We start from the raw sequence: 11,995 nt of genomic DNA, 5'->3' as shown, positions 1-11,995 counted from the left end.
TTGTGAGCACAATAAAAAAACAAAAGTGAAGATTTAATATATTTGCTACAATATTATATTGCTCAACTCCTGAATGGATTTATTTGCATGCACCTGTCCTTACAGGGAAATAGCAATGATTACTCAAAAGATGTTTTAAACTTTTACAACCTATCAACCAGTGCATTATTGTTGCTCTGATAAACCTATAAATGCTAGTTATATGTCCAAGAACATCTCTTACAGACACAAGTTTACTAACATTGTGGGGAGAAAAAAATCCCCAACCTTGAAATCACTTTTTTTTCAAGTGAAATTAGTGCTGGTATCATGTGCCAAACTAAGACCTTTAGAAATGGATGTTTCATCTACAAGGATGACAAAGGTAGCATAAGACTGCCCATACCTCTGCAAACAATTGATATTATGGCTAGAATATCTGTGTAACTCCCAAGCTCTACCAAGTATAACCAGAGTTCCTACTGGTGACAACCAATATTCATCCAGGAAGAACTGCAATGAACTCATTTCCTTCTGGTAGCTGAAATAGCCTTGGTTTAGTGAAGCAGAATTTAAATTCGCAACTTAAATTGAGAAAGGTCTGATATCTTACTAGTCAACCAAACAGTTCAGCTTCTATTGTGGCTTAGGCTTAAACCCTTTGGCCAACAGACTGAAGTTCACAGAACTGCAGTTCTGCATTCTGAAAAATGGACTAAGAGACACCAAAGCTTAAGCTCACTCTAGTGAGGTAAATAAATGAGTACTGCTTGTTTTAGGTATGTGAACAAAAATACGGATCTCCACACTTGTGAAAGACTACATTACGTGATTCTTAATATCCAAACAAATTAAGGTTTCTGTGACAATGAAGAAATGCACTTGACCATTTACAGCAAAACAGATTTATACAATAACGAGTAACTTACGGCCTTGTCTACCTGCAAATGAATTCCTTCAGCAGGTACACACATTATATTGCTCAGTCATAAAAATATATATTATCTCTTTCCTTTAACATTTAAGTATATAAATATTTTACTGAAGAACATGCATCATTTAGATAAACAACTGCAAGAACATCCTCTGAAAACATAGGGTTCTTTGACATTTAGCAGTATAAAATGATTACATAAACATAGCTATTAAAGTCAAGACAAACCAATACAGCAGTAAGCAGTCCATTGTGTGCTAGTCCAAAGAAATTAAGCACCTTTTGCAACAAGTTATATAATATATACACACACAGAGAATGCATTGTAAATGGAGCAAAAATAGCATCATTCCATCTGCATATTCTTCAGTCTTGTTTGGACTCCAAATTTATTGTTCGCTTTTCTGCTCCTGTTTTCCATTCAGCTCTTGGTCAACTCTGCTTAGCAAAGAAAGCAGTAAAATTAAAACTATGTTAAGAAGTAGTTTAGTTTGATAGCTCATATATTAAGCAAAAACTATTAATCTTAAACAGGAAAACACAAAGCTTTTACATAGAAAAAGTTTTAGTAAATAAATATTAAATTAATATTTTTATTGAATGCAGTCACAACAATGCTTTTTTAAAAAAAAAATTGCCTCCCCCTAGAAATTAACGTTGTTAAACTATTTAAGTAACTATAGCATTCAAAAGGAAGCATTTGAAAAGCGCAAGTGAAGTTTGACTACAGAAGAATAAAAGCAGGTTCTGTGCCTTTATTAATGAATGCAAGCAGCAATACAAGTTTACAGTAACATAACAATACTGTCAAGCACTACTATGATGAATTCATACACTGCAGAATAAGCACAGAATTACCTTTAATATTATAGTAATTAAGCCAAGAAGGTAACAGCACTAGCTGAAACAAAAGTTAACTGACTCCTTAACTGCAATACTTTTTCTACTAAGTTCTACGACTCTTGTAATGACCCATGAAAAATTCATCACCATGCTGCTAAAACTGTTTTTTTGCTTGGTTTTGGGTTGGTTTTTTTGTTTTGGTTTGGTTTTTGGTATCTGCCTTGGGACTAGCAACAAAATATTGCTTTGCAGAAACTAGCAGATGGTTGACAGTCCTGCACGAGATGTACTCTTCCTCTTTATAGTACAAACAAGCTACAGTCTTAACTATATCTCTGGAAAACAAATTGTGCATGGAGGTAAATTAATTTTAAAACCAACAGCAGTTCCAAAGTGAGAGAGGTTAAGGCCAAGTTTGTCTTCTAGCAACCTAATTGTCTTAACCTACCTGTCCAGTCTCTCAAACTATAACCAGCCAGTTTTTCAAAATGGTAAGAACAATGACAGCTCTTCTAGGCCATGAACCCATAAAAAGGGGAGGCAAGTTTTTGGGGGTTTTTTTTCAGCTGTAAGAACTGAACCTAGTACATAAGGATCCAATAGGTCTGGAGCAGTGTTGTCTAGAAGCAACAGTCCTAGTCAAATACCTGTTCACCTGCACAGTATGCAGCTGCAACTCTTCCCTGTCCTCACTGCAGTACCTTAGGAAAGCATGTTTTGACATGATTTATAGGACTAATCACAGAAAGTGCAAGAAAATATGGTAAGCTAATGCAAACAAGCTACGCATAAGCATACAGCTGACAATATAAATCCACAGAAGTGTATCATATTCTAGCTTCCAAAGTGACTCATACACATAGCCAAAGAATTCCTACTGCCAGCCTCAACAAATTTAGTAACTAAACTTCAACATATCTCCCCTTCCCCCATTATAATAAATAATACCTACAACTGCTTTCAACCTGATTAAAGTCTCAGTATCAAATAGTGCCTGTGATCTCTCCTCTATACATAAGTTTCACTTAAGGAACATACTACTTTTTACAAAAGTGATGGTAGTATAAGTGATGATATCGATAGGGACACTAAAAACCTTGGTGTACTGGAGATTTTTAAAAGTTTTTACATTACTGTTTGAATGTCTCAGGTTTGCATCCTGAATACAATGGGCCTTGCAATAGAATTGGGCCAAATTATGCATGCGGGGGGGGGCGGGGAGGGGGCGGGCAGAATCAAGCAGAGCTGTTCAATATGTACAGAATGGGTTTCTTAAATTTGACAGGCTTAGTACTTCAGGTTACACACTGCAAGATTATCACTTAATGGGAGTAATACCTAGAGAATGTTCAACACTTGTCACTAGCTTTACCTGCTAGCTTTCAGAAAGAATTTAAATTCCTTTTATTTTAATCTCTTAGTGTTCCTCTCTATGTCCGTTACCCAATTTAGACAATAAGCCTCCCTCAATAGTTATGCACACACAGGAAGAGTAATTAAAAAAAGCAAAGTTAGTAGCAACACCTTTCAAAGCATTTGTTAGTGATAGAGTGAAAAAATAACATATCCATTCAAATAGTTAGCGGGACACTGAAAATTAACAAAATGAAAATCCAATGTTTATTAGCAAGGAACACAGGCACTGCAAATACAAACAGCACTAAAAATACTAATTTAGATTGCATCTGTGCAAGTTAATAACTAAAAAGGCCTTGAATACCAAAAATACAGAATACAAGATTCAATATTAGAACTTTTTCCAGAGTTGCATCTCTGCTGATGCATAGCTACAGCTTAGCACCTAAAAACAGCTTTTCCTTCAGACATCACTTCTTGTTAGAAACAGTGAAACTTGATTTAATTGAGTCATATAGAAGCACTACTTTTGCCTCTTGAAGATTCAGTTGAGAATCCATGTATCCCCTAAAAAGTGAGCATCTCATGTAACAGTAATAGAGACTATTCACAAATACCTGTTTGAACATTCAGGGCGAGTTCTTTCAGATGATACACTGTACTTGCAGGCAGTATAGTTACTTTTACACATAAAAACTTAGTCACTAGTGCATGTTTATATTTACAAATGCTTATTCCTTTATGCAAGCCAATCAACTGGGAGTTAGTTGCAGCGCAAATCATCTTATCTAGATGCAACCCTAATCAAAATATGAATATACCTTTTCTGTTTCTTTCTAAACTTTTCTTCTTCATACCTTGGTGAGGAAAAGTTTGATTTCAGTAAATATAACATATGAAGGCCAAATTCCACAGAAGCTGCAAACTGGTATTAGTGTCAATACAGTTTGTAGAAACACACCAAATTTTGAAACTGATATAATTAAGAAAAAATATATACCTCCAATATTTATAAGGATTAAACAAGAAGCATTAAGATTTAGTTACTATGACATAACATATGAATTCAATACAGCTTCTTGTACAGTATTAACATCCATCACTAAAATTTAAAGTCTGTATCCGTAACAGTTTGAAATCAGATATAATCCTCCACAGAAGTCTGAGAATTAACGCCCTAAGTCAACCAAATTCATCTTTTTCAGAACAGTTAAAGGTTCATCAATACAGAAAGGAGTCTTTCAAGACTTGGAACGACAGTCTGAATATTCGTAACATATCCTTCAAAAGCTCCAGTAAAAAAAAATATTCTAAAGATAGCACAAGGCTGCTTCAGTATTGTCATGTCAGTATTTCCTCCCCACCCCAAGAAAACTGCGTTTTCTCTATTTTATAAAAAGTTAAATTGTGCAGCTGATACCAGCTGAACGTTTACTGCAATAACCAGCCATTTGCAGGGGTGGTAGGGGGATTTGTCCAACATGGACATGCCCTTCTGTCCACACAGTGAGACTATGCCATCTTTCCTCATGGAGTTCCCAGTCTGTGATCACCTATTGTGATGCATACTCTATAGGTTTTGTATGTTATGCTCTCCAATAGGCTGATCAATTTATCATCAGAATTGTTAGTATTTTCATCTGACTTTTTTAAGATCCAAGTTTATGGTTCTACTCTATTACTGCCCCCACAAATGCTGCTGACAAAAGAATCATCATCATATTTGAGAGAAAAGTTGTGCTGACATTAAAATAGGTATTTGTATCTGGAAGGAAGAGGAGAAAACCAAGGACAAACAAGGATGCTGCCTTCCCCTCTATACCAAAGTAGTTTTAGAACTGTTAAAAGGTAGGGATTCAGCACTTTTCCAGCACAGCTCTTCTTTTAAATGAAATCCCAACCCAAGTCATATTTCACCACTTAACCTGTTCCACATTTTAGCAAGAACACTGAAGATACTATACATAACTTCAGTATTGACATGCCCAAAATTTCTCACTCACAAGCCAGTTTAGTATACTAAGGGGCTGAACAACTGGAATGAGGCCTTGTCTCTAGAAGACTAATTAACACACCATAACGTGGTAATTACATAAGGCACTGTCTGTGAAAATCCCTATACGTTAACATTTTGATATCCATGCTACTGCATACCAAACTGTAGTTAGTAATGTGGTCAAACATGGATACTCCTCCTAGAGACAGCAATGATCTGAGTTAAATTAAATTTTATTAAATGCAAAGTATTACATTCAAACGAATCATTGAATACGATATATACCAGTTCTAAAACATGATCAGTGTAGAACATGTCTGAATAATAAAACGTACTGTTTTATGCATTCTGGGATGCCAACGTACTCCATGGGGATGAGTTCAGCTAGTTCTGCCAGGGTAAAGACATACCTAATTTTTTGGCTGAATTTTGAGCTGTGGAAGAACAAATGCAGCGTACAGTTACAACTTAAAAATTTTTCAGTAGGTCAATATTAAAACAGTTTTTGAAGTTTAAAAGTAAACACTTGTTAGGATTTTTTTTTTTTTTTTTAGAAAAAGAAATAGCTTCCACAGTATTACCTAATAAAAGGTTTTGTGATGGCCAGAAGTGTCCTGATGAACCAAGAAGGATGAACTATGATTAATGATTTCAGATTTTTCTTTAACCTGAAGAATTCAAACAGTGGACATAATTACTAGAACAAAAAGGCAGCATGACAACAAGGGGTTTTTTATTATATAAAAAGTATGTTTTTGCAAGCACAACTGTCACATCAATCTAGTATTCTGACATTCCATTATCAGTTTGACAACAATGACAAGGAAATAACATTCCAGAGAGAAGTTTCTTTGAATCTTTTTACACAACTAGTGATGAAGTGGTTCACAAAGGTGTCCCCCCCCTTATTACCTTACCATATTAATACATGAAGTTTTAAGGATATTCTACGTGGTAACAGTATTCAGTATTCTAACACTACTATTTTCACAACAACAACAAAACAACAAAAAAACCTAGGCATGCCTGTAGCATTATTCCACATTGTCTAGCTTAGGAAGAGGTTTTCAATACACCAAGCAATTTGCTTAGTTAAATCTTAACCACTACGTACCAGACCCACATTAAACAGCAGTTGTTCCTAAATATGTATATCACTGAACATGTGAATATTGTAAGAAAACACTGCAGAGCTTCTTACCTTCTATCAATTTGCTGGTAACATTTCCTAAGCCAGCCTAAACTTGGCATTTTTCTCCGTGTTGTTGCACCGTTCAGGTAAACTATCATGTAGTTCTCTGCTACTAACAGCTCTAAAGTGCCAATTACATATCTGCAGAAACAAGCAAAGAAAACTTTCAAGTGAAGATCTGTGGATATTAAAGTAATTCCTAGTAGCGCTCAAATATTTTAAAAAAATACAGGGTTGGCAACAGTGTTGAGCAACATCTGATCATTTTTTTCTCTCCCCTGGAAGCAGGTGTAGTTGCTTTTCTGTTACCTTTTCCTCATCTGAAATATAAAAAGTTTCATTTAAAAAAAAAAGAGAGAGAAGTAATTGCCCTTACATTAAAATGCTAAGTTTCACGATGTGAAATTAAGACAGTATTCAGAGGCAGATGATTACTTACTTAAATAGATTGTCCATTAGGTATCTGTAGTTAGGCTGGCTGCTTTCAGGCATAAAGCAAACAGCAAACACAACAATGGCATTTAACCCATCACCATAATAACCTAAAACCAATGAAAACAGCAGTAGTGACAAAGGTGGCTATACATTGACTACATTTACACAAAGTCAAGCACGTTCAGTAAGCTTTTTCATTATTTACCTTAGAGGTCTACAAACATCTATTCTACATGGACAGATTCATAGTTACAGAAAACCTCAAGATTTCTTTTTAAAGTTTGTCTACTTCTAAAAAAAATAACTGAAGTTGATGTAAATCAAGCACTGTACATACACTCAACATCTCAATATAGAATCTCAGTATATTTAATAACATTTTATATAGCCAAATTTTCTTCCAATCTAAACTCCACAGACTGTTGGGAAGAGTCATTAAATTGATGTATGCCTTAGTAGATCTACAGTTAATGCTTTCAACACTCTTAAAACCAAAAAATTATACTGGTAGCACTGACACTGCAGAACAGGTAAGTACCTCTTATTACATATGTGCGTGTTAGTAGCTTCATCTGAACATACGTACATTTTGGAACTTCAGTTTAATAGGGAAAAAATATTAAATCAACCACATGCTTTAATACTGCAACAAATGAATCATCACATGAATCTTTATGCCCAAAGCTCTTCCTGTGCCACCCCAACTCAGCTTAAAGTAGTTTCTCACAGTTCCCCTTCAGCACATCACTAATCCTTACCACCATGACTGATAACTTTTTTATATGGTTCAATTGCCTTCATGTCCACCCTATGGTCCTGTTCTCCAATCCTAAACATTCGCCAGCGTCGACCGTCATCTTTCTCCTCTGCCGCAGTGTATTCAGTAAGTGATCCTTTCCTAATTACATCAGTAGTTTTTGGTTTTGGAAGATCATCTGCCAGTTAAAACATGTTCAAGATCCATTATGAATACTATGTATAGTGACAATCAATTACAATACAGGTTAACCACTTTGCTATCTAATCTATTTTAATATTCTTTAGCCAGTCAGACAATCAGCTGACTTGGTTCCTTCAGTCATTACAAAATAGGATCTCATGGGTGTCATATTTTATCAAAATACCCTACGTTGGCGGTTATCCATTGACTGTGATTTTCTATGTTAAAGTACATGACAAATTTCCATTCATGTAGGAAGCCTATTTAATTGTAGGCTTTCAGAACACAGACCTTGATGAATCTCACCAAAATAGACAAAGTGGTTAACTCCAATGATAATTACACAGGTTGCTTGATCACAGATTTACATAGAAGCATGATTTAAAACATTGACAGTACCTTGCAAGCAGACATGCAGGCAAATCTATTAGAAATTAAATCTAATTCACATGTGTGCAATCAATATATATGAAATTTATGCTGACAGCAATCTGTAAAACAATTTGCTCCAATTAAATTATGATTCTTGACTTTGTTGCACAGACCTTACCCAAAGCGAGAAAAACCTACTGCAAGTTAGCTGTCTGTTCCCAAGACAAAGCTGTTAATTGAAACTATCCTTCCACGAAAATGAAGGCAGCAGCATTAAAGGAAGAAAAGACAGAAACCCTTTTCAGCCACTTTTAAAAACAAGGCACAAACATTCGGAACATTTCCTTCGCATCATTGCAAAACTAACCCTAAATACCAATTCTTCCTCACTAAAATGATGAAAATCCTTTTACACAGGTAAACCCACAATCTTTGTTATGAAAACTTCACCTGCAATTTGTCTTTAGCTATTTAAAAAAAATCCCTTATTCTAAAGAGTGTTTCCTTCTCCATTTATAAGCTATCTCAGAATGAAGAGCAAGTAGCATTTCATACGTAACAGTGAAAAGAGAGCTTCCTGTTTACTCAGGAATTAAAATTATTTTATTTCCAGAATAAAAAAAAATTGAGTTTACATGTTTACTTATTAGAGACATTCTTAAGTCATGAGTTTACAGAAGTTAAAGACTCCAACTGTTTGACCAACACAACAGTTCTTGGCTTACGTAAGAGGGCCTTAAAACATAAACTGCAAGTTTAAAACTTGTGCTTTAAACTCCTACACAGAACTTTTTTACCTCAAATAAAATTGGTTAGAATCTCCAGGTTTTGCCTACAAGAGTAAGATGAAGCGTCTGTTCATTTCTTAAAATTAAGATCATTACTGCTGTAGCTATAGCTAAGTTAACTTCCTATCAAGTTATTTCAGAATTCCTTGACACAAAACAGAGGCTCTTCTACCATTTCCAGTCAATTCGGAAAGCACACAAACTCTAAGGCTACTGACCTTTGGCCATTCTCACCACAGTAAGATACGAGATCAGGTGTTACTCAGTATTTTTAAAAATATCATTCAGTGCTCCTTAAAGACAAAGGCTTACAATTCATCGATTTCTGACTAGCTAATCTATAATCTGTATCCCTTTATATGGTTCACCTCCATTTAAAACTGATCTATAATACATATAAAACACCTTTGATTTTTTTCCCAGGTTGATTCTTAAAAGCATACTGCAACAGTGAGGATTTTCTATAATTTCGAGTCTTACAGGTGTTTTATGACATTAACGTACATTTATTTGAAGTTACGGCTATTATTATGTTGCCTGTTTACTGATCAGTGGAGGTCTGCTTTGCTCTTTAAAAATTCATTGCGCCTATTTCCAATTTCTAGTCTAATCACTCCCTTCATATTTTTCCTCTTGTAATAGTGAGTCATAGTTATTTCCCACCTGAAAAACTGATGACCTGCACATAAGAAAATAGAAAAATTTTAGGGCATCAGACGAAAGTAACAAAATACTTACCTTCCCATTCAAACTCATTGCTATTTTCTGAAGGAGTATCTAAATCGTCCAAATCAATCTCTCCACTCTCATCCAAGTCATCAGACAAAACAGATTCCTCACTGTGATCCAAAGTTAAGCTAATATCTGGAGCCATTAGTTTCTTCCTCACTTTGGTTCCATTAACCTCTGTATTTAAAAAAGCAAATTATTTATTTTCAAAGCTAAAGCGAGTTTAGATAAGCATATTAACAAGACAGAAGAGCTTTCTCAGAATGCATTGTAAGTTAATGCCCATAATTTAAATCATGTATCTTTGGAATAAGAATTAAACACAGGGTGAAAAGAACAGCACTTGGAGGTCGAAGTTCTCAAGTCCTCAAGACCGTAAGTTTACCCAATTGCATGCACACTACGATCACAGTGGTAGACCACCATACTCCCTACAGAAGAAACTCTGAATTGCCACCACCTAAGCAACTATTATTCATGCTAGCTACATCAAAATGTACCATCAGTTATTCTAGATATTACACTAAATAAATCTTACAAATAATGCAATAGATTCATGTCCCTAGTCCTTGTTTTTGTTAGTTATTGGTAACATCATAACCATCTTTGATGAAAAAATAATATACAAGCTGCAAAAAAAGAAGGCTGACAGACAACAGTGAGGACAGAAAATTAAAGAAACTATTAGGTGAATATACAGCATACTTTGAGACACAAGGCAAATACTTGCGTGATTTAGACAGCAGTTGAAAGCAGGAAATAAAATAAAATGACTGATCCAGCACTGGAAATGTCACAACTAAAGCAGACAGACAAGATCCAAAAAATTTAAAAGTGTAAAAAAACCCCAAACATCTGTATTATTTCCCCTCTGACCATTCGGACAGGCAACATTCTTAAAAAGCCACAAAGGTCTGAAATTTGGAGCGGAACTAAGGTAGGCCCTAACTGATGCACAGAAGCCAAATAATGAACCAAGATTTTAAGACAGGTCAGAAAGCAAGTGCAATGATTCATTTTTGTCCAGTATTACCTGGATAGCTCTGTTCACAGGGAGGATGAAGAGTCTCATATTTTATTCCAAAACCCTTTTCTTTCTAGACAAGATGGTGATAATACTCTTCACATACAACAAATGTCATTTAGAATGCTGTTTCCCCAAGCCTGACTCAAAAAAAACCCAACAACAAAAAAAGACCAAAACCCCCCACCAAAAAAAAAAACCAAAACACACCCTAAAACAGAATGGAGCTTTAAAACAGCCATCTAAGCAGAAAGCAGTCAGCATGACTGGAGGAGAATGTTCTTACCAGCTTCACTTTCTGTTCCAGCTGCAGCCAATATATCTGACTCAACAGGATCATCCTCCGGCAGGGGCCTGGTGCACGAAGTAGAAACCATTGTTACAAAACTTTTTTCCTTTTTTAAGCAGCCAGGTAAATACCAAATACTTAGACTTACACACTACTAAAAAAACCACTGTGGGATAGTACTGAACTAAAATTTACTTATAGCCCAAGTTCAAACTGTCAGTAGACAAAGCATCAAAGTAGCAGAAAATTCCTTTACAGCATTCAAGCAACCATCTGTTGATGTGACAAACACCAAAATACTGGTTGCTATTAGTGTATGTCATCCTTAAGAAAACTTGTCATATTCTTGCTTGAGAAAATTTGACATTAAACACATTACAGAAGTAGCTTTGTCATGTTATTATAGAATGCCTCTGAAGTCAGCTGTTTTAGTTTCTTTGTAGGCCCAAGCATCACTAGCAGTCTTAACTTTAAAATTTTGCTCAGAAATGTAGCTTAATGAAATGTTTGGGCCTTCAGACACTGGTAATAAAACGCAAATAATGTAGTTGCAAAAGATTACCACAGAAAACAAACAGAGCCAAACTTACACATTTTCACTTTAGCAACACTGGAAACTTGAACAGTGAGATTCCTGTATTACTTAACTTACACAGGAACATGAAGTGATCCCTTTCCAGACCATAAAGAAACATACCACAAAGCCTTTTCAAGACTACTGTATCAATGGAAATCACTTCAAGATTATTACTGAATGTTAGTTCACCAGGAAGATAGAGAGATAGCTTATTCTGGATGTTATGCATTTGACTTGAATTACTTTAAAAAAAATTTAAAACCTTGGAAAATCTTCATCTTGCCATTCTTCCTTAAACTCAACACCTTCCATTCTCCAGCCAACTGGAATTGCTAATAGAGACTCCTGATCAGCCAGAACTTCTTGTCTTCAAGACAGTGAGCTAAAGAGGAGCTGCAGGAACATAACAGAATATGCTAGTTCAATACTACTGTAATTCCCATACTTGCAAGACATCCTTTCACTTATCACCAAGTTGAGGTATTGCGCAGAAAAAAAAACCCACCAGGGAAAAGTTTATGGTTTGTTTCTCCCCCCCCCC

At 35.3% G+C, this 11,995-nt stretch overlaps 1 protein-coding gene across 1 annotated transcript; it reads right to left on the bottom strand.

The window, feature by feature from the left end:
• Positions 1-754: 754 nt before the first annotated feature.
• On the bottom strand, positions 755-11,766 carry BNIP2 (BCL2/adenovirus E1B 19kDa interacting protein 2). The gene is made up of 10 exons (XM_009574436.1): positions 11,717-11,766; positions 10,875-10,942; positions 9,574-9,741; positions 7,494-7,670; positions 6,740-6,842; positions 6,310-6,441; positions 5,690-5,776; positions 5,444-5,542; positions 3,934-3,969; positions 755-1,351 (listed from the first exon to the last, which is right to left on the bottom strand). The coding sequence occupies exons 1-10, from the start codon at positions 11,764-11,766 to the stop codon at positions 1,303-1,305; spliced, it is 969 nt and encodes a 322-aa protein (XP_009572731.1). The 3' UTR covers positions 755-1,302.
• Positions 11,767-11,995: the final 229 nt, after the last annotated feature.

The sequence above is a fragment of the Fulmarus glacialis genome, unplaced genomic scaffold (assembly GCF_000690835.1).
Source record: "Fulmarus glacialis isolate BGI_N327 unplaced genomic scaffold, ASM69083v1 scaffold31643, whole genome shotgun sequence".
NCBI lineage: Eukaryota > Metazoa > Chordata > Aves > Procellariiformes > Procellariidae > Fulmarus > Fulmarus glacialis.
The sequence above is the reverse complement of the archived record's forward strand: the minus strand, read 5'-3'. Positions and strand labels throughout refer to the sequence as shown.